Source organism: Sciurus carolinensis, chromosome 9 (genome assembly GCF_902686445.1).
Source record: "Sciurus carolinensis chromosome 9, mSciCar1.2, whole genome shotgun sequence".
NCBI classification, from domain to species: Eukaryota; Metazoa; Chordata; class Mammalia; order Rodentia; family Sciuridae; genus Sciurus; species Sciurus carolinensis.
This window is the reverse complement of record NC_062221.1, coordinates 71,577,408-71,601,284: the sequence shown is the minus strand read 5'-3', so window position 1 is coordinate 71,601,284 and position 23,877 is coordinate 71,577,408. Positions and strand designations below refer to the sequence as shown.

Below are 23,877 nucleotides of genomic sequence, written 5' to 3'. Positions count from 1 at the left end.
CCTGGAAATGTTGATCTTCAATTCCTCCATATGGATGGACATCTGTCTAAGTTGGTCTTTTAGAACACTGCAATTTTCCTCTTTGAGTCGAATTTCTTCTTCTTTAGTTTGAATAGCATCGCCAAATTTCCTCTCCCATTTCTTGGCTTCATCTATCACCCTGTCCCGATCATCCTGGAGGGAAGACATACTCTTAGTGAAGGCGGCAAGCTGGGCCACAGTACTGTCCAAGTTCTCCTGCAGTTGCTTCATTTCCTTGTCTTTCTTGTTCAAAGTAACCTGAATCTCTCCAAGCATCTCTTCCAAGTGAACTTTTTCTCTATGCAAAGTGTCCAGTTTCTCTTGCATATTTTTCTTCTCTTTCAGGTGTTTCTCTTCGGCCTGCTCCAGTCTTCGCTCCAGATCTTCATCCTTTTGTTTCATTTGGCTTTTAACTGATTCCTTATTTGACTGAAGTTCCTTTTTCAACTTGAGATTGTCTGCTAGGACTCTTGCTGCTTCGCTTTGTGTGTCATCCAGCAGCACTTTGAAGCTAGCTAATTCTGCTTGTGCCTTTTTGCGGTGTTCAACTGCTTGGGCCAGATTTTCTTTGGTTATTTCCAAATCCTTTTGAGATTCAGTTTGAACAAATTCTAGAGCCTTAACAGTCCTCTCCAGAGCACTAATCTTCTCTTGATACCTGATGCAGTCCTTCTGCAGCTGCTTTACTTCTTGTTGTTTTTCTTTCAACAACTCCTGAAGTTCCTTTGCATGGCTTTTATTAACAGGTCCTTTCTGAGCACCTTGTATTTTCTCCAAATATTCCTTTCGTATTTCTGATTCTACCTTAGTTTTCTCCTTGACTAATTGTTGTTTTTCTTCTTCTAATTCACTCACACACCTTTTAAGGTTCTGCATTTCAGATTCCAGTAGCTCATTTTTTATTTGGGCATCTGTAACATCCTGATAGTAATTCCCAATGCTTCCATTAAGTTCTGCCAATTGATTCATGAGCCTCTCTTCCAAGTCGTCTTTCTCTTCTTCGGCTGTCTCCTTTAATTTGGTAACTCTGGAGAGTTCTTCTTGGATTTGCTGATTTAACACGTTTACTTTGGCTACTTCTTCCTGAAGCAATTTTAGTTCGCTATCCCTTGCCGATATTTGATTCAGTAAGGCATTTTTCTCATTTTCCAGAGATTGGCTAAATTCTTTGTCTTTCTGCTTCTCCTCCTCTAATTCAGCAATTCTTTCTTTAAACTGATCAAGCTGCTGTAGGTAGTTATTAATTTCATCATGGGAACTAAAATTCTCACTAATGTCCGGTTTGGCACTGTTCTCTGATAGAACAGCTTCAGCACCTTCAGGCTTTGTGCTCATGCTTGCAGAGTCTTGCCCTTGACCCTCACCCAGTACAGGCTGTGTTGGCCCTTCAGTGATATCCTGTTGGTTTCCAGGTTTCTCAGTGGCCTCTAAGCTAGCTTGTTTAGAAACATTATCTTCTACCTGATGTTTCAAATCTTGAACCTCTACATTTAAAATGTCCTTCTCGGTCTTTAAAGCCTCAAACTCCTTTGAAAGGGTTTTATACTCTGTTTTGATCCTTTCTAGTTCCTCCTTCATGTTGGAATTAGAAGCAAGAAGTGCTTCCATGCATTCTTTTGCTGTATCTCCCTCAGGGTGTGTTTCTGTTCGAAGCCGGTCATTCTCTTCTTCTAGCTCTAGGATTTTCTGTTGTTTAGATTTAGCAAACTTTCTCATTTTTTCTTTCATTTCCTCCATTTCTTGTTCAGTTTCTTGCAACTGCTTTTCTATCTCTTTCTTGTTTGCCTCTGTGCTTCTTAACTTGCCATATAGCTCTTGCTTTTCTTGTCTCACAGTTTCCACCACATGCTGGATTCTTTCTGCTTCATTACTAACATTCTCATAGGACTGCAGAAGAATCTCATACTCTTTCTGTAATTCTTTGTGTTTTTCTTGCCATTCCGTGCTTTCTGCAATCTTAGAGCATCTCAAAGATTCAATTTCCTTCACTAACTTTTCCTTGTCTTCAGTAAGACCCTCTAGAGCTAGTTTCAGACTTTCACAAGAGCCACTGAGATTTTGATTTTCTAGTAAAGATCTATCCACTTCTGTAATGAGTCTGTCTCTTTCTTCCTGAAGAAGAGTTAACCTTCCTAAAAGTGTATCTTTTTCTTTATTTTGAGTAGAAGCTTGGCTTTCCATATCTGCCAGAGACTTGGTGAGGCGTTCGATGGTACCTCTAGCCAAAGACAACTCCTCTTGGAGACTTTTATTTTCTTTGAGTGCTTCTTTTCGGGAAATAAGTGCAGCTTGTAGTTTCCTCTGTATTTGTTGCTTTGCTCTGCTTTCTTCTGCAATCTCTTCTGGCTTCTGCTTCATTTCACAAATTTCTACCTGTAACTGCTTTATCCTCCCGTCATGCTCTTTGGCCTGCATTTCCAGCTGTGTGTGGAGAGCCTTAATTAAATCCTCCTGTTCTATTACTTCTGTCTGTACTTTAGTAAGGGTTTTTTCTTTCTCACTGAGCTGTCCAGATAGGTGGCTAACCTCTTCTTCCTTTTGGCTTATGAGATTTTGGAGTTCATCTAGTTTGGGTTGTAATGCTCTAAAGTGTTCTAGGCCAGCAACTTCTAGTTGACTGCTTTCCAATTTCTGCTTCAGGCTCTCTATGTGAGCTTCAGTTTCATGGGATGCTGCCTTCAGACTCTGGATTTCTAAACCCTGATTATTTATCTGCTCTTGTAACTGAAATACCTCTTCTGACTTTTTAGTAAGCTCCCTTGTTGTAGAACTAACTTTCAATTTTAACTCTTCTTTCTCAGCTTCTATTTCTTTCAGATAGGCCTTAATTTGGGCAATAGAGGTATGGTCCTGTAGAGTATTTTCACCTCCACATTGAGAAAGCAAGCGTGTGCACAAGTCAGAATCTAAAGTAGGCTGAGTGGGATGCTGTTCAGTGGCTTTGAATAAACCTTGAGCAGGAGAGTCTGGTTCCTGCTGGTCAGTACCTGGAAGTTTTCTGTCTATGGACTCCCTTAGTTGAATCTGGAGTTGCATTAGCTGGTCTTCAATGTCCTTATTTTCCTTGCTTTCCTTATCAAACTGTTCTTGCAAGCGATTATAATCATCTTTCTGTTGCTTTAGCTCCTCCCTAAGATGTCTTTCCTTCTCCTGTGCCTTTTTAAGAATTGCCTTACGTGAGGTTAAGGCTTCCTGAAGCTTCTTTTGCAGTTGCTCCTTTTCTTTTTCAAGTTCCAGGATCTTTTCTTCCAGTTCTGGTTTCCAGTGTTCTCCACTACCTGCAGCATGTGGGCTGCTCACCACTGTTTCTTTTATAGGTGTGGTAGAGTCTCCATCACCTGCATCCTTGGCCCCTATGGTTAGCTTCTGGATAACTGCTTGGTTTTCAATAATTTCTGCTTGGAGCAAATCTATTTGGTTTGCTTTATCTTGCAAATTTTGATTCATCTGTTGGACTACAGCCTGTAATTGTTCCTCTGCTGCCATCTTTTCTTCCAAATCCTTCCTTACATGCTGTAGTTCCATTTCTTTTTCAGAAATTGTCTGTTTTAAAGAAATTTCTATTTCTTGGCATTTAGAAGTCACACATTTTTCCGAGTCTTCTTTGTTTTCCTTATCTTCCTCCATTTCCCTTCTCTCAGTCTCATTGAGTGGAATCTCTTTCCTAGATTCATCTCTTACTTTGGCCAACTCCTCTTCTAATGTACTGACTCTTTGTAGAAGTTCCTTTCTGTTAATAAGAGCTGCCTGGAGCTTTCTCTTTCTCTGCTCACTTTCTTTCTTTAGACGGTCTAATTCATGCTGTAGTTCTTCTTTACTTATTATCCCCGCTGGGCTTGACTCATCATAATTATGTTTAAGGCCAGAAATAACTTCATTATCTTCTTCTACTTGTTCTTTTTTTGCTTCTTCAGCTCTGGATAATAAATTCAACTGTTCTTTGAGAGTCTTAATTTCAACCCCCAGAGAAAACTTCTCTTCATTCAGTTGAACCATTTTCTCTGTCATACTGAAGCTGATTTCTGTCACTTGCTGATCCTTCTCCTCTATAGTTTGCTGGAGGGTTTCCACGTCTCTCTTTTTCTCCAGTAAGAGTTGATCCATTTTTGCTATTTCAAGTTCCTTCTGTGAAAGAGCTTGTGAAAGTTCTTCCATCTTACTGGAGATGCCCCTCACACGTTCTGCCCCCTCCAGCACCTCATTTTCCTTCTTCTGCAGCTGGCTTTGCAGGTTTTTTATTAGTGTGCTCTGCTCAGAACACTGAAGCTGCACATCATCCAGTTCTTTCTGCAAAGCTTCAATTTTCACATCTTTAGATTTGGCTTCCATGCTAAGACTGTGAATCTGTTCATTGAGCAGGTTGTGCTGAGTTGTTTGGCTTTCATAGTCAAGTCTTCTTTGCCTTTCTGCTTCTGCGAGGTTAGCTTCCAGTTGTTTTACCTGAGCCCTCAGCTCTGCTAAGACATTAAGTTCCTTTATTTGAGAAAGAAGTCTGTCTCTTTCTTCTGACAAAGTAGTGAGTGCACTGCTGGTGTCCTCAGCATTCTTCTTAAACTCCTCGATCACTTGGGTTAGGCTGCTAATTTCCTGAGCTTTCTCATCTAAACTTTTCTCATAGATTTCTTCTGCTTTATGAAAGCTTGTCTCAAGCTCCAAAATTTGACTTTTTAGCCTTTCTACCTCATCCTGATGACACTGACCAGCAACTGGCACAGTAGAAGGGAATTTATCAATATCACCCTGCCCTGATGATTTCAATACTATTCCAGTGTCATTTAAAGATACTTCCTCAGATGTTGTATTTTGAAGTTCAGTGCTTGCCTGTTCCTCTTTTTCAACTATTGGAACAGTGTTCTCTTTATCTGGCACTAAGGGAAAATCTTGGGCTGTATCTTCAAGAGGTATTCCCTTACCCTCCATCTGTTGCACTTCTTTCTGGTTAAGGATCTCATGGTCCCCCTCAGGCCTTTTGTCCTGGAGCTGAGATTTAAGAAATACTATTTCCTCTTGAGTTTCCTTCATTTCCAACAATAAAACTGATAATTCTTTATGTTTCTGAGAAAATGTGTTCTCTAGAACATCTTGTCCACTTTCCTTGGTAGAAGAGCTGTTCTTCTTGGGTATGGTAGTATCAACCACACTGATCTATTAAAAATAAGAAAAAGAAAGATTAGGAAAGAAAAGACCTTAATCAAATGTTTAAAATATTTTTTAAATAGCATAAGTAAAACATTGATATTTTGTGCATCTTCCCAAACTTAAAATTTTTTGATCCCAACTGCCTTTGTACCATAAAACTGCTAAATCTTTTAAAAACAAGTTTGTATCTCCCAAATTGAACCCCTAGGGGGATTCTGTTAATCCTATACTGAGGTCAACCTAGTCATAAGACCTAAGGAAACTTGGAATTCATTTTCTAGATATTCCTTCCATGGGAAAGTTTTTTCTTTAGATTAAAACTCCTGATTATTTTTCCTTAAAACTGCTTAAAAATGAAAAGGGAAGTGGAAATGAATTAAATCTTCATTTTCATCCTATACCACAGAAGTAGTTACGGGACTCCTTTGCCTAAATTAGTCACTGAAATATGGAAAACACAGGTTTAGATGAATTAGCTATTAACTGACAGATTATCAAACAAGTAGATTCAGATAAACTGCCAGAATCAAATAATCAAAAAGGAACTCTATTAGTACTTGGGCATGAAATTATGGACTTACTGTGCAAATAACCAAATTTTACAAAGATTACTGTGTTAGGCTGTTCAATCCATAAATGTTAGCTCTATAACTGTTTTGTTGAGAAAGAAAAACCAGTGAATCTCATGACAGACTTAATCAGCATTTTATTAAAAGGGCTTGGGTGCAAGACACACAGTAATATCTCCTCCTCTGCCAATAACAACATTTTTCCCCTCAGGAAAATTATGCCAACTTGTTGGGAAAACAAACAAACAAAAAATGAAAGAACAGAACTGTCAAATAATGCAATGGCCACCAAGCTCTGCAGCCCAACTGACTGGGTTTACATCTTAGCTCTGCCACTTACTAATAGAAGCTGGCAAATATGAATGAATCAATAAATATTAACTATCATCTTGACATCATTCTCAGTCATTGAGTAAGAAAAAAGGATTCATGTTTCGAATTATTCATTAGTTTAAAAGGATTATATCATTATTTTTTCATAAACACTATTTTAGTCATTAAAATCTATTTTTGCTTTTTGCATTACCTATACCATACTTAAATTTCTAGAGACCAAACCTGTACACAGTATTTAGCACAGAGGAAAAGTTTCTCTAAACAAACAGAATGATATTAAGCAGCCATATATTTCTTATAATAATTTTCAGTTTATAAAAAACTCCATTTTCCAAAGACACCCTTTTTATATTATCCTAAGTAAAATTGCTCACTGGGGGAGGGATGGGTCACCTAAGAGATTTTATTTAATCTCCATTGAGAAACTTTGAGATTGACAAAGCAATGGCTACTACATTTGCATTGCTTTAGGACAAAGAATTCCAATTCTTCAGACTCAAGTACATGAGAAATTCTAACCATTATGAATCTCTGAAATAGATCTCACCTCCATGTAATTCTCTGTCAACACCACAAAGATTTGAAGTCACCTCCTCTTAACCTACTTCCTATTCTGATTATACTAAGAATGCACCACTTACCTTGCAGACTTCACTATTTGCCTCCTCGGTTCTATTTTGACCCCTCAGAAGAGTAATCTGAGAAGATAGTCTTTCTGCAAGTCACAAAATAAAATTTTTAGAAAATATTGGAGTGTTTAAGAAAACAGACATGATTGCATTTGAGATGCATGAAATGATTAAATAGAATAAGAAGAAAAAATAGGCAAAATAGTTCTGGGGAGATGAATGATTTACTTTATTAAAATAAAAAAGTAGCAAAAGAATATAAAAGATAACAGAGAGAATAGAGTTGGGTGATGATAATGAGCCTGCATGAAGAATGCTAAGTAGTGGAAGACTTGAAAGAAGGAGGGCACCAGGACATGGAAGATGAAGCAGTTACTTCTGTAGCACAATCTGGAGTGCCTAGGCAATACATTTGTCTTAATTTATCCATAATTCTATTGTGTTCATAATATATATTTTGCATTAATACAACACTTACCATGTCCTCAATGTACTTTTATATACATTCATCAAGACATTAAATTTTTGCACTAAATGGAAGCTATCCAATCTCCTCAATGATCAAATGAGGAAACAAAGAAATGGCATGAAGTGAAGAGGTTAAATGGCTAGCTCACAGAAAGCTGGGATCAGAATCTGGGTCTTAGTAATGTATACATCTTAACAAGGGTAGTAATAACTTGGAAGAAAAACATATTGAGCACTGATATTAATAACCTCAAGAAGCTTACATTCTTTCTGATAAACACTAAGGGAGAAAAAAAAGCATACTTTTACACAACATCCAAATATTTTAACGAAGTATATGGGGTGCTCATCATTTGACTCCACTTATTCTCCAACCTTCTCTTGCACTGTCCATTTTTTGTTCACTCTACTTCGAAAATACTGGCCTTCTTTCTGTTCTGCAAACATGTCAGGTTCATTCATAACTCAGGGCATTTGCACTGCTCTTTTTCTGCTAGAAATGCTCTTTAGCCTCCTTGTGTAGTTGACCCCCCTTCATTATTCAGGTTTCAAGTTCCCAGAGAGGCAGACCATGATCTCTCTAATTCTGCCCTCTTCTTGCCCCAGAGAAGCTTGCAGTGTCCTGTTTATTCTAATAATTATTACTCTCTGAAATTATTTTATTCTAATACTTATTATTAAGTATATTAATACTTATTACTCTCTGATATTTTCTCAAACACATTTATGACCATCTTCTCCTCTAATATGTTCACAGCTATATCCTTAGCAACTAGAATAGTTCCTGGCACATAGGAAAGATACCATAGACATTTGCTATATGAATGAAGGAAACAATATTTATGTAGCAAATGAATTCAAGACAGTACCTACAGTATGTTCAGACACTTCACAAGATTATTTGAGTAAGGGGTACAATGGTAGAAATGGCAGTGCAAAAGTGAATTGAATAGAACATGACACATAAAGCAAAGATAACCTATGAGAGCGGACAGAAAAGTCACTACAGAACATCTTAAGGGCAATGATCCCTGCAGGATAGAGAATGGAACTCACACAATACCTCCAAACCATGGGGAAGACACAAGTACAGAGTAGGGACTCTTAGCAAAACTGTAAAATAAGCATCATGAATAAAGTCTCAAAGAAGTGCTTTGAGAGGGTTAAATAATGAGCTGACTGTAGCTTTCTTTACTTATGGCAGGAATAGTTTAATCAGGGAGCATAATCTTTAGAGCAAAGTAGAAAATACAAAATAGTTATATTGAAAATATTGGCTCTAGAGTTTAATACAAGTTTTACAAACTTTTCTTGGTATTCATTCTCACTCCTAGAAGATAAAGCCTAGTAGTCAGTTAATCCAGGATAAATTAGATCAGCAAAGCATTGATATTTATATGCTACTGATCCCATAAGGTCCTTGTGAAGTAGACAAGTGGAAGGAGATAAGTCTTCATTTTTACTAACTGTTCACATACAGTTCAATATAATAAAGTGCTAACAAGTTCAGTTCAACCCAAGAACACTATTCAGCAGCCACTGTTTGCCAGGTACTATACTGGTTCTGGGTAAAGAAAAGATTTTTAAAAAATTTAAGAATGGCCTCTTCGATTAAACTGCTCATACTCCATACTTTGAAGAGCTGACAATATAGTAAAAAAGACATACATATAAACAAATAATTCTAATACAACATTAAAAGTATGCAAAGATGTTATGGAAGCACAAAACACATTAAACCCAGGAACAGGGCTGAACTGCTGAAAAACAATGTTCTGGTCAAGGCCTGAAGTTAACCAGATAAAGAAAGGAGTCAAATTCTAAGCAGAATACAACATGAGCAAAAATCAAAATGGAATCTATCTTTAAACTTTTATTTATAATAATTTTTGCTACCTTGTTCCATAAATTACTATGAATGTCCTTCCTTTCCTCATTTTGCCTATTTGAAAATTCCTTATCTTATTAAGGTTCCCTTCAGTTCATACATCCTAGAAGATACTTTGGCTATTCCCAAATGAATATAAATTACATAGGAATTCTGCAGTATTTATGGCTCATAGTATAAACTTGTGCAAATACTAGTACTATGCTCTATTTAGTGTGTATTCATTTTATTTTTGACAACTATCAGCTGTGCTAAGATCTTTATAATCACAGAATCAGAAAATCTACATGTTACACATGTACAGTGGCAAGAGTAGAGGCATTTGAGGGATAAGAGGAGAGAGAATTATGATTTTTATTTATACATACCATTCTCAGCTTTCAGTTCCTCCAGCTCTATAGAACTAAGGAGCAAGGCTCCCTTTTCATTCTCTAGCTCTACCACTCTCTTCTGCAAAGAAGCAATATTCTCCTCAGTGACTGCCTAAATTATGGAAAGACAACAAATTAATGATTCTCCAAAGAAAAACTCTCACACTAATGCCCAGATAGCTTCCAGCAATTTTGTCTTCTAAAAGTTCTCCAGCCATGAAAATGTTTTAAAAATAGCATCTACTCTGGTAGGTAATCTTTGAAGAAATGTTATCTACCTGAAGATAGAGAAGTAAAATATTTCACACCAACTTCCAGTTCATTAGTTTTTTTGAATGTAAGACTGAGGTGTGAATTACAAATACAGAAATCCCAAGTCTATTGCGTATGAAAGAATATTTTTAGGTTCACAAGTAACAATATAAGTAGATTAATGTCACCAAGCAACAAGGTCTCTCTCCTGGAGGAGAATGAACAGGAAGAGGGAATCCTCAAAGAGGAACAGAGGCAAAAGGAACATATGTTTCTTAAGAAAAGAAGAAGAACCTTCATTCCTTTTTTTGTTCTGTTTTTAATATACAATAAAATTCTCTTGTGCTTAAGTTATGTATCCAGAATGTTAGGTTTTCCTAATGACAGGCATATAACTAATTATGTTACATCTTTAGCTTTATATCTCTAAGGGGATTATTCTACTCAATTTTTTTTCATGGAATTGTAGAATTTTTAAGCCATAAGGGTTTTTATGGCTTACCTGACTACAAACCTTCATTTGATGACTAAAGAGATAGCAAGAAATGAGCTTAGGGTTTTTATGGCTTTAGCACAGACCAAAGTTCCCAGTTTGTATTATACAAGGCTTAAAACTCAGTAGAAACCATGGGTATTTATAGTTTGAAAAATAATAAAAAATACTTTGGTGTCAGAATGTTTCTGACATTATCAGGGAAATTGGAGAGAAGAGAAAGAGTATCAGCAAGACGGAGCTCTATATTCTATGTATAAATTTAGTCCAAATTTCTGACTGAACAATGAACTACATATTTTCAGGACTGACTCAAAGCAGCCAGCTAAGGCAAAAATAACTACACAGAGTTTTTAGTGGCTTTTTATCACAGATCAGAGCTTGTAATTTGAGTCCAGATTGCTGGAGGATAAAAAATAATCAAAGCTCTTCAGAATGTTATACATAACGGAAAAAACTCTTAAGAACAAAACACATGTACAACATCCAGGATTCAACATAAAATCACTCACCAGAAAAAAAAAAAAAAAAAGGAAAATGTGACTCATTCTCCAGAAAAAACAGTTAATAGAGACCAAACACAAAATAATGGAGATTTGTAGTTATCGGATAAGAATTTTAAAGAAGCCAGGCTTAGGTCATAAATTAATATATTCATAATGAATGAAAAGATATGAAATCTAAGTGTGGACAAAGAAACTATAAATGAATCAATTTGAAATTCTAGAACAAAAAACCCCCAGAATACCTCAAATGAAAAATTCAAGGGATAGGGTTTAATGCTAGAAGAAAGATGGCACAAGTGAACTTGAAGATAGATTAACAGAAATTATCAAATCTGAAAATTAAAAAAAATGAACACAACCTCAGGGATAGCTGGGAAAATAGTAACAGGTTCAAGATAACTGTAAATGGAATGCCAGAAGAGAACAACAAATGGGTAGAAAAAAATATTTCAAGAAATGGCTAAAATTTTCCCAAACATAAGGTTACATGAAAGAAACTCAAGAAAAGCAAGAATATCATAAATAAAACTGCAACTAAGTACATCACAGAAAAGGATAAAGAGAAAAGTCTTAAAATCTTAATGGAAAAATGATACTTTCCATACAGAGGATCAATAATTTGAAAGTCTATGATCAATTGTTGGAGGGGGAAAAAATTGGTCAGAAGACAGGGGTATTCTTTAATGTCCTGAGAGAAAAACCATCACTAGAGAAATTATTCAGTAACAAATATCATTTATCAAGAATAAATGCAAAATAAACACATTTTTACATAAGAGAAAACTAAGATATTTTATTACCAACAGAGCTGACTGCAAGAATATTACACACTATTCTAGAGGGCAAAGAAAAATTATATCAGATGGATACAATGAACTATCTACAGCAAATGCTGGAGTTCAGAGAATACCAGATAGGAGATCTATAGAGTGTTCCAATACCTATTCAGCATAAGAGAGGAAAAAACAATGCAAATGATAACTATGCAGGTAAGTATTAAGGATAAAATTTTCCTTTTAATGTTGAAATGTTAAACTTGAGTGCTGGGGCTTATGGCTTTTAATATAATATATACAGAAACTATGGCATGAAGAATAGGGTAAAATTTTCTACATTTTAAGTGAAGTGGTACAGTATTAATTCTAAGGCTGAAAGGCTAAGGATATATATCGTACTTTATGGAACAACTTCAAAATTCTTTTGAAGACATATATTACTAAAAATCCAAATAGAAGTTTTTTGCTTCCACTGAAGCAAAACCTAGAACAGATTTATCCTGCCATTTGAAACAACCAAAACAATACGAAAAGAAATAATGAAACAATAGTTTTTAAAATACTGGGTATCAGGCAATGAAAGTCAGTGATCCTTTAGAGGCTAGAAACAAATAAGGTAAACCCTACAAACTTAATGCCATAAATGAGTTTCCAGGCTATCTGCTCCAAAAGGGGAAAACCGGTCTCCTGAGTTGTGGTGACACAGCTACAAGTCAAGGAAGAGAAAGATGGCCAGAGGTCACAGAATATTACACAGGAGATACACTGAGGGTTCCCAACAAGCATTTAGTACATGAGCAGTACATGAACATGAGTAAACTGTCCCAGGCTACCTGAACTACTTGAAGAGATCAAAGAACAGAACATAATGCTCATAGAGGGCCTCTTAAGAGTGCTACTTCCCACAGTCAAATGTGAAAAAACTGACTCTTCACAGAGAATTAAATCGAATGCTCAACCAGGATCTTGCTTCAGTAATAAGAAATGATGGAGCACTGAGTCAAATCCTTCCAACAAATCAAAGCAGCAAGATCTGAAAGGATCAAACTTTTTTCCCAAGTCACTTAACGGATTTCATTAAAAAGCTTCAAAATATCTAAGTGAATACAAAGATATTTAGCATACAGAATGTCTGATAACTACCCTAAGATTATCAAGCACACAGGAAGCAAGAAAATATAAGCCATAATGATAAAAATAAGCAATTGAAGGAGACCCAGTATTCACCCTGAGGTTAGAATTTAAAAATAAGAACATTAAAACAGTTGTTAAAATTTCATTCTTATATGTGCAAAAAATCTAAAAACATTTAAAATTTTTTTTAAAGCCCAAATCAGACTTCTAGAGAAGAAAATGTTTGAAACTGAAAAAACTACATGAGATGAGATTAACGACAGCTTAAAGATTGCACACAGAAAAGATGTGTGAATTTAAAGATACAGAAACAGAAACTAACATAAGGAAACAAAAAAAATTTAAAAACAGCATCAATGAGTTCTGGAATAACTACAAGTAAACTAATTTATGTGTAACCTGGGGCTCCCAAATGAGGGGAGAGGTCAGAAAAAAAACAACTGACTAATTAATGGCAGACAAGTTTCCAAATTGATGAAAACTTCAAACCCAAAGATTCAAAAGGCTCAATGAATCCCAAGAACAAGAAGTATGAGACTAAGACTATGCCAAAGCACATAATAATCCGAAAGCTCAAAACCAGTGATAAAATCCTAAAGCAGCGAGGGGAAAGGAGGGAGAAGGATAATAGAATTTTTGTCAAAAACAAAATGCAAAAAAGACAGTGGACTAATATCCCTAAAGTATCAAAAGAAAAAAAAATCTGTAAATTAGAATTCTACAGTTTGCAATATATTTTTAGTAAGGTCAAGATAAAGATGACTTCAATCATACAAGAGTTTTAAGAACCAGTTATAATATACATACACATATATACAAACACATAAACACACACCCATAACACACCACACACATAAAAGTCAAAGAAAGTTCATTAGGCAAAAGAGACCAGATAGAAATTTGAAGTCAGGATATGGCAAATTTTATAGGCCTTCCACACTTGTTTCAGTAAATAAAATTCAATTGGAGCACAGCTACAACCCTTGCTCTGCAACAGCAGGATTTAACTGCAACCAAGACTATTCTCCACAAAGCCTAAAACATTTAGTATTTGACCTTTCACTGAAAAGACTGCCAACCACTGATTTACCCTCAAAGAATGAAAAATGCCAGAAATGGTAACTGCAATAGTAGTTAAGATTTATTTTCTTGTTATCTGAATTGCCTTAAAAGATAAACAGTAGCCAAAAACTAGTTTGCAGTAGCCAAAAACTGGCAACAACTCAAAACTGTCCATCAGTGAGTAACTGGCATGTACAATGTACTCAACAATACAATGGAATGATTTTCAAATGGAATAGACTGAATCTCAAAATAAGTATGCGGAGTAAAAGAAGCCAAAAATAAATAAATAAGAAAGAAAAATTCTAAAAAATGAAAGCTATAATGACAGAAAGCAGATCAGAGGTTGCCTGGGTTGGGTGAGACGTGAGGGAGAGATTAGTAGGGGGCATAAGGAAACATTTGGAGATGACGAGTATGTTCATTTTCTTCACAGGTGATGGCTTTGTGTGCTATATATGTGTTAAAACTTATCAAATTGTATATTTTAAAGGTGTACAGACTACTGTATATAAAATGTGCCTCTAACAGAGCTCCTTAAAGGGAGAAAAGTCAATAAATGAAAATAAAATTTTAAAATTTCACATCATCAAATAGAAGGTATAAAACAAGCCTGTAGTTCAAAGGACTGACCTATAGAACACATTCATTAATCACAGTGAGAATTAAATCTGAAACCAATAAGATAAAAAAAAACAAACATCTGGATATCAAAGAATACATCTGTAAATAATTCATGGTCAAAGAAGTTACAAGGAAGATTATAAAAATCTTCGAAATTAAGTAATATTTTTTTAAAAAAATCACAATATATCAAACTGTATGCTTAAAGGGAACTGTGTAATTTTAAATGCTTATATGAGAAAAGGAGACCTGAAATCTTTAATATAAAGTTTCATCTTAAGAAGCTGTAAAAAGAAGAGCAACATAAATCCAAGGAACTAGAAAAAAATACTAACAAGCACAAACCAATAAAAGTGAAAACAGATCAACAACAGAGAAATAACAAAGCTCAAAACTGGTTCTTTTAAGAAAGCTAAAAACGAATATTCTTCATGAATATGGGATAAAAATTCTTCTGAAAATGTTAGTCAATCAAATGCAATATATATAAGAAGGATAGAGCTTCATGAACAAGGAGGATTTATTCCAATGATGCAACATTGTCTTAATATTTAAAAATTGAAGTACTAAGTGAATAAAGAAGAAAATCTATATGGTCATTTCAATAAAGGCAGGAAAAGCATTTGACAAGACTAAATACCAATTCTCACTGAACTAAGAACAGAAGAGAATATGCCCTCCAATTAATAAAAGACATTTATGAAAAACCTAAAACTAGCTGGTAAATGGATAAAAATGGGAGAACATCATTCTCAGCCAGATTCAAAAAGTAAGGGTTGAGTTTTCTTTTTTTTCTTTTTTTTTTTGAGGGGGGAGGGGTGGTTTACTGAGAATTTAACTCAGAGGCACTAAGCCACTGAGCCACATCCCCAGCACTATTTTGTATTTTATTTAGAGACAGGGTCTTACTGAGTTGCTTAGGCCTTGCTTTTGCTAAGGCTGGCTTTAAATTCTCAATCCTCCTGCCTTAGCCTCCTGAGCCGCTGGGATTACAGGTGCATGCCAGGTTTGAATGTGGAAGCCACAGCAAAATAAGAGGGGAAGAAGGGAGGGAAATCCCATGAACATAGAGGGGAGTTCATTGGAAGAAGACAGGGGGAAGAAGGGACAGAAAAAGGAGTACAGAGGAATGAAATTGACCAAATTATGCTATATACATATATGAATATACCACAGTGAATTTCAACTTTACATATATCTATAAAGCACCTATTGGAAAAAACTATAAATAAACAGAAGGAAGATCAGTAGAGTAGAGGAAAGGAAACAGGTAGAGGGAGGAGGAGAGAGGAAATAGTGGGAACTGAAGTGGAGCAAATTATATTGCAGGCATATGATTATGTCAAAAATGAATCCCATTATTATGTGTAACTATAATGCACTAATAAAAATATTTTTTAAATATTGGGAGCAATGGAAAAAGGTCTAGTCTTGTTACTTCTATTAAATAATGAATGAAGGTATAAAGAGTAGAAAGAAGTAAAATTTGTCTTTATATGCAAATGTCATGATTATTTATGTAGAAAATTGTAGAGAAGTACAAAAAGGTACCAGAACTAATATAATAAACTTACAAATTCACAGACTGAAAGGCTAATAAAATTCAATTGTATACTGACATAATTGCAGCATACAGTTGGAAAATGAAATTAAAATAATTTCATCTAGGGCTGGGATTGTAGCTCAGTGGTAGAGTGCTTGCCTGTGTGTGTGAGGAACTGGGTTTGAGTCTCAGCACTGTATGTAAATAAATAAATAAATAAAATAAAATAAAAATCCATCGACAACTAAAATACGTTTTAAAAATTCCATCTAAAATAACATCAAAAATATGAACTATTTTAAAATAAATTTTGAAATGTGTACAACTTCTCCAATGAAAACTATAAAACACTGCTAAAACAAAGTAAAGATCTAAATAGTGAAGAGATACAGTAATTCATTAAATTAAGAAGTTCAGTAGTGATAAGATGTCAATTCTCAAACTGATCAATAGATAATACAATGCTAATTCAAAATTCCATCTGGATTTTTAAAAACACAGGATTTGAGAAGCTGAGTGTATAATTTATGTGCAAATGTAAAGGACCTGGAATAATCCAATCAATCCTGAAAGAACAAAATTGGAGGACTTATACTATCTGACTTTAAGACAAACTATAATAAGAGTGTGACACTGGCTTAAGGATTGACAAATCAGTGAAACAGAACAGAAAGTTCAAAAAATGAACCTAGTAGTCTTTAATTTTCATTAAAGTTACCAAAATAATACAAAGAGGAAAGCCTCTTATGGTACTGTAATAATTGGGTATCCACATGAAGAAAAACAAAACAAAGCCAAAAAACATCTTAACACCATACATAAGAATTTAAATAAGGTTCAGACACTAAACTGAAAGCTAGAACCATAAAGTGGTGGAAGAAAATGTAAGAGATATCTTTATGACTTAGAGCTAAGAAAAGGTTTCATAGAACACAGAAAACCAAAATCATAAAATATTGATAACAGACTATAAAATTTTAAAATGCACGTTAGTTCAAAGTCATTGCTATGAAATGAACAGACAAGACACAATATGGGCCAAACTATTTACCAAACATATTGATAACTGATTAATATTTGGAATATATAAATTATTCCTACAACTGGAGAATAAAAAGACAAATAACTTGATTTTAAAAATGGGGTCATTACTTGAACAGACACTTTACCAAAAGAAGATATACAAAAAGGCCAAGAATCTCAAGAACAAAAAAATTCAACATCATTTAGAAATATAAACTCATAAATGGCTAAAATTTTTATAAATTACACTATCAAATCTGGAAAAAAATAGGGAGAACTGGAACTTTTATATATTTAAAATGGGAATATAAAATGGTACAATCACTTTGGGAAAAGATCTGGGAGTTCTTTATAAATTCAAATACATATGTAATCTATGGCCCAACAAATCTTCAATTAGTACTTACTGGAGGATAAATGAAAACATATGTCTATACCAACAGTGTGAGAATGATCACAGTAGCATAATTTATAATAGTCACAGCATGAAAAAGCCCAAGTGTCCATCAAAATGAAAGTGCAGCACAATCACACAAAAGGAAAACATATTATATTCATAAGATAGAATATTTCTCAGCAATATAAAATAAATTATGACACATACAACAATATGGATCTCAAAATGTTGTGAAAGTTTTATACAAAAAAGCATATATTATATGATTATATAATGTAAAATAGGCAAACTTAATCTATGGTAAAAAAAACAAAATAGTAGTTGACTCTGGAGAAGGGTGAAGTTGACTACAAAAGAGTATGAAGATTCCTTGTAGGGTGATGGTAACATGATATAGCTTAGTAGGGTTCTGAGATGTATGCATTTGACATAATTCAATGGCACACTTAAGGTTTATGAATATAATAGCTTGTAAATCTTACCTCAAAAGAAAAAGAATTTTCTCAACTAGTTTACCTCAATTATAAATAAATACTGAAATCTAGTCAATGATATGCATGCTGAAATATTTAAAGTACAGGTACTGATTTTTGGTACTACAAAATGTATAAAAATTAAGATGAACTGATAGATGGGTAGGATGGATAAATGGACAGAAGATAAAGCAAATACATAGAGAATCTAGAGGTGGGTATACAGATGTTTCCTACAAAACCTTTTCAATTTAAATGAGTGGTTGGAAAATGTCTTAACAAAACACTGGAGGAAAAAGTTGAAAATGGAATAATGGAAGAGATTGGAAAGCATAGATGCCAGAAACTAAGAGGCAAAAATTTTTATCAGTGCACAGTATTGCCCAGGGAACACAGAACTCAGTCACCATATAGGTCTGTCAGTTTGAAAGGGTATAATCTTATAATGGAGGTGGGTGAACCCGTTATCCCAGCTTGGCACTAGTCAATTAGGATTATCAAACTAATTTGCCTTGTGGTTATATTTATACTCAATAAGCAGCCTTCTGGTGATTATAATCTGGCTTTCTACATAGACTTCTGTAAAAGGAAGGGAAAATATATCAGTCAATCTGCAGTCATTTGGCAAATAACTTTTTTCTGATAAATTTAATGGGAGCAATATAATTTCTATAAAAGACATAAGTGTGATTATGCTTATTTGTATACATTAACCCCAATAAAAACTCAGTCTACCAAAACAAAGCTGACTTCTGAATTGGGAAAACTGATTATAAAAGTAAAAGTAATGATTCATCCCCAATACAGATTTTTAAGGCCTTAGAATCAGAGGCTCCTGAGACCATGGAGTTTGTTATCTATGTTCTTATCATTCATTGTTGAGACACTGCATTAATGATTCATTTCAAATAGAATCATCTCCCAAAAAATCATCTTATAAGGCAGAAAAAAACAGGTTTATACTATTTGTCCCCAAGTAGAGATACAACAAAAACAAATAGCTCATATTCATAAGAAATTCACATTTAATTACCTGTGTGCCCTCATCAGAAACATCTGGGAAAGAAGTCTGTGATGCAGTTTCATGTTTTTGAAAGGTTGGTTTATTTAGAAATTGGTTAATTTCTTCAGATTTTTGCTGGAGTTGATCTATGGAAAAGAAAAAACAAATAAATAGAAGTGCTATCTGCTTCAAGTCTGAGATTTAGAATTTAAAGTTATTATCTTCTAAGGATACATCATATGCTGTTTACTAGTTCAGTGTCCTTGATTACGATGCCAAGGACATTTTTTTAAACTGTGTTTATGTTCTCAAGGACCAAAAGGTAGTAAACTACCTCTTTCAAAGGTGAAATAAAATAGGCCTGGGCATTGTTTTTTAAAGTTCATTTTTCCTTTCCATGTGAAAATGGTTTTTGTGGTTCATATTTTATCTCCTTCACTCTCCACTTAAGTGTTATTGGTTCCCTCATGATTCCATAGGAAGGTTTTAAACATGAACCTGGTTCAGTTAAGAGAACAACATGCTCATGTAACACCATGTTACCATGTAATGCTTTCTGGCTGATACTCAGCTCTTCAATACAAATTGTCAGCTTAGACAATCTAAAATCTTTCCTTTAACTATTTGTTAACCAATCAGTAGAGGTTACAATTTGGGGAAAAGGACCAGTGAGATAGACTACTGGTGTTGAGGGAGTTTCACTTTTTAATTTATAAACTTTAAAATGTTCAAAATTTTAGAAACATGTATTTGTTTTTTACTTTTTCAATTTATTTTTATTGGTACATTATAATTATACATAATGATGGGATTCATTATGTCATTATGTTCATGTCATGATGTACATTATGTGCATAATTGTACATGCACATAACAATTTGCTCAAATGTATAACAAGATATTTAAAAAGTTTTCTTTGTACTTTTTGAAAGGCTAAAAGTTTTTTCTTTAAAAGAAAATTTTACCTATAAGAAAAGTATTGAGATTCACATTTGAAATTAATGACTCTATGCAATTCAGTTCCCCTACTTATGTATATAGATCTGGCCTGAGTTTCCCACAAATGAATTCAAATGATACTCATTTCAACGATAACCCTTTTAGATCAGAGTCATGTTTCACACAGCATTCTGTTTATTACCTGAAACATCACTATCACCAGTTATTAGTACTGGAGAGATAATTATAATATTAAGACAGATTATTACTTTAGTCAGAGCAGGAAAAAATGCAATAAACAGTTCAAAAGTGACTTTTTAATCCTATGGACTCAAATGGTTTGAGCAAATGATATCATTAATAGATACCTGAATATAAGAAGTATAAGTCACTAAAGTGCTAGAGGTGAGGACTTTAAAAGCAAGAAAATACTGACCTTCCAGCTGCTGAATGGCCTGGGCTGACTTAACTGCCTGCTCATTCTTATCTTGGAGAAGCTTTGAATTTTCATCCTTTAGAGTATCACAGGCAGATTGCAGCTCTCGCTCAGTCTTTTGAAGATTCAAAATGTAAGCAGTCTTCTCTTCTATTTCTGCTTTGTGCTTCTGCTCCAAAGCACTATATCGAGACTCCAGCTCAGCCTGGGTTTGGCCTGCTTGTTCAAACTGTCTCATAAGGTGTTGCATCTCTTCCTGCAGGTTATGGAAGGATAATTTTCTCTCTGCCACTTCAAGTTCCATCTTCTCCATCAGAACCTTGGACTCTTGTCTTTCTGTTTCCATAGTGTTCCTTAAAATATTATGTTCAGCTTCCATTTGCTGTAACTGCTGAGAGAGACTCTAAGAAAAAAGATAAAGCGTCATGAGCCACAAATATATTCTTTCATTTCAATGAGCATAGTCAAGTGCTTCTTCAAGGTGAAGAATGGCTAGGTGCTTAGGACCAAACCTACTACTGAAGATCCTATATTTTTGCTTCTAGATACTTTTGACATTTGTACTCACATATACTTATTTGTATCATTATTTTATATTTTCTGTCTCTCCCATAAGAAAATAAGTTTCATAGGGAAGGAACTTTGTTTTAGTCTTAATGATCTCTGGCACCTAGCACAGTATATACATAGAGTGGTACCTGATAAGTACTGAATGAATCAATGAATCCAGTCCCTGCCCTCAAGAAACTCAGAGTTCAAGGACACTGAAACAGATAAGTATAATACAAAAGATTAAAGGCCATGAGAGGGATACTTACAAGGTATTAATATAAGCAGAGAAGAAGAATGGGTTAGGGTAAAGATAGTCACCTAATCTAAGATTTAAATAATGAGGACTCAACCAAGCAAGTTGGCACTAAAAGACAGTACTTTAGAGAAACAGAACAAAAAAGCAGAGAGGTAAAGAAAAAACAGGGTTATCAATGAAGTTTGAAGTTGGTAGCAGGTAAAGCTCTAGTAAGAAAAGGTAGGGGACGATGGGGCTGGGGAGAGAGCTCACTTGTTAGAGTGCTTGCCTCACAAGCACAAGGCCCTGGGTTCAATCCCAGTACCGCAAAAAAAAAAAAAAAAAAAAAAAAGACTGGCAAGAAAAGGTAGGGGATGATGCTAGAAAAATAATCACAAGTCAAATCATAAGGCTCTTTACACACCATATTGTTAAGGGACTTGGAATTTGTTCTTCTAATTAATAAGGAACTCTGGTCAGACATGATTTTTGGAGACATCCCCCTGATTGCCAAACAGATGATACACTGGGGGGTGGGAGAAGAACAGAAGCAGAGAAAAACCTGTCATGCAAAAATGTTTTTCATGCAAAATTGTTCTTGAGCCAGAACTAGTCTACCGATATTACTAATGAAGAGAATTCAAGAATTATTTAAGAGATGAAAAATCAGTAAACTTGATAATGACTTTTTATTTTTATTTTTTGGTATTTGGGAATGAACCCAGGAGCATTTTACCACTAAGCTCCAACCCCAGTCCTTTTTATTTTTAACTTTTGAGACAGAGTATTACTAAGTTGCTGAGGCTGGCCCTGAACTTGTAATCCTCCTGCCTCAGCCTCCTAAGTTACTGGGATAACAGGTGTGCACCACAGTACTCAGCACTTGCTAATTAGTTCTAATTAGTTAATTGTAGGAATTAATAAACAAAAAGAAAAAAAAGTCTAATGAGTTTTATTCTTTTAGGTAAATAGCCCATTAAAAGAGGAAATATGATAAAAAATACAAGGTTTTCTTTGTTTTTTGTTTAATATATTTTTAATTGACATAGTAAATATATATAGATATAGGATGCAGTGTGACAATTCAATATTTGTGTATAATATGTAATGATCAGATCAAGGTAACTAGCATATCTATCACCTTGGGGATCACCAAAGGATTCATGGGATACCCATATATTGGCAGGGAACTGGACATATATCAGATGCACTGGGAAGATAAATATTTTGAAGATGTTAGTGGCACTGGGGATGTAGACTCACCATCTACCACAAGAGGAAAAGTGAGAAGAATGCATACAGTGACAATACGGACTTAGTCTGCAATACTGGGAAACATGGTTAAATGGGCAGGAAAAGAAGTCTATGAAGTAAAAACAAACAGAAAAGCTCCAGAGATGCAGAAAGAGAACCAAGATAATGCCATGTTCTAATAGTCAAGGGAATGCAAAACTTCAAGGAATGAGTAATCAATAGTAACAAATATTGCAGAAAGGTATAGTAAAGTGAAACTTAGAACGTATCCATCGGATCTGACAATTCAGAAGTGTTTAATGATTCTAGAGTGATTTTAGTAGAATGTAAGTATGTGCCAAACACTGTCCTAAGTACTTTTACTATTTCAGGTGATCCTGTTTTTTGCTCATGATATGTATGCTATTATCTTTCTTTTACCAATCTGAAGCCTACCAAATTGATCTGGGGTATGTATGAGTTCTCCATGATTGAATTTTTTCATTTATAAAATATGAATGATAATAGCATCTATTACATAGGGTTGATATAAGGATTCATAGTACTACTAATATGTAATTTACCAAAAGGTATTTAGATGTAATTATCTGTGTGTGATAACTAATAAGTGGCAAAACTGGTATTTCAATCTCATTGGCAGTCTGAGGGGCATTTGGGGTCACAGTATGGGTTTTATGAGGATGAAAGAAAGGGTAACATGTTTCTAAGCAAGATAGAAAGCTTGCCTCAAGGAGAATTGAAGACTAATGAGAGAGGATTGGTTGACTTTCTCCAGCAGCATGCAGCACACAGATGAACAAGCAGAGAATGTGGGCTGTAGCACCAATTCTGCATTACAATTTGACTACTTATATGACAAGGAATCAATCTAAGGGCTATAAAGTAGTCCAAATGGTCAAGCATGGGTCCAAACAGGACAGAGAGAGGCCAAAGTAGCAGCCACTAGAGGAACAAAGTGGAAAGATCCATATTTCTTTAATAAGAATGAAGATCAGGACAGTATGAGAAAAGGGAATGACAGGATACATAAGAATCAGGGAACAGGATATTTGAATTTTTAAGGTTTTAGAACAACAAAATCCCTGATCACCTTTAGATTCAAGGGCATATAATGGGATTACTTCAATCCAACAGAAAGTTAACTGACAAAAACAGGCAAAGAGACCAAACATAATGCATAAGAATCATTTAAGACAGCAAAGGGGTAAGGTGATGAAAAAGAAACTCACTACAGGAAAATAGGAATTCTAGAGAAAGTAGGACTCCAGACCTAAAATGAAAAGAGCAACAAAAAAGATGTGAAATGTAAGCTCCACAAGGAAGAGAACTGTATTTTTTGTTCATCACCACCACTTAATCAGAGATATCTGTTGAAAGAATGAACAAATGGTACTCATTCTCTAAAGGCTTATAGTAGGCTTGGTTTTTTTCTTCTTCTTTTTGGTACTAGAGATTGAACTCAGAGGTACTTTACCACTGAGCTACATCCTAATTTATTTCTTTATTTTATTATAAGGTAGGGTCTCACCAAGTTGGTTAGGGCTATAATAGGTTTTTAGACCTGCTGCTTAGCAAATTGAAGTGGAAATGAACAGCCTCCTGATAGGCAGTAAAGATCACATAAGGCAGTACCTGATTTCTCTGCTCAGCAGCATTCAGCTCCTGCTGCAGTAAGTCCACCACCTGAGCACGGCCCGACAGGGCTTCTTCATGTTCTTCAAGCTTCCTCTGCAGCATCCTCAATTTCTGAAAAA

At 34.8% G+C, this 23,877-nt stretch overlaps 1 protein-coding gene across 6 annotated transcripts in view; it reads right to left on the bottom strand.

The window, feature by feature from the left end:
- Golgb1 (golgin B1) overlaps positions 1–23,877 on the bottom strand; it is a 73,771-nt gene that overhangs the window by 27,949 nt on the left and 21,945 nt on the right. For all 6 annotated transcript variants that reach the window (XM_047563401.1, XM_047563406.1, XM_047563402.1 and 3 more), the window contains 6 exons: positions 23,756–23,869; positions 20,083–20,485; positions 18,738–18,853; positions 9,419–9,533; positions 6,707–6,780; positions 2–5,166 (listed from right to left, as the gene is read on the bottom strand). In XM_047563401.1, coding sequence (XP_047419357.1) covers positions 2–5,166; positions 6,707–6,780; positions 9,419–9,533; positions 18,738–18,853; positions 20,083–20,485; positions 23,756–23,869 — 5,987 coding nt within the window. The remainder of the gene's footprint in view (position 1; positions 5,167–6,706; positions 6,781–9,418; positions 9,534–18,737; positions 18,854–20,082; positions 20,486–23,755; positions 23,870–23,877) is intronic.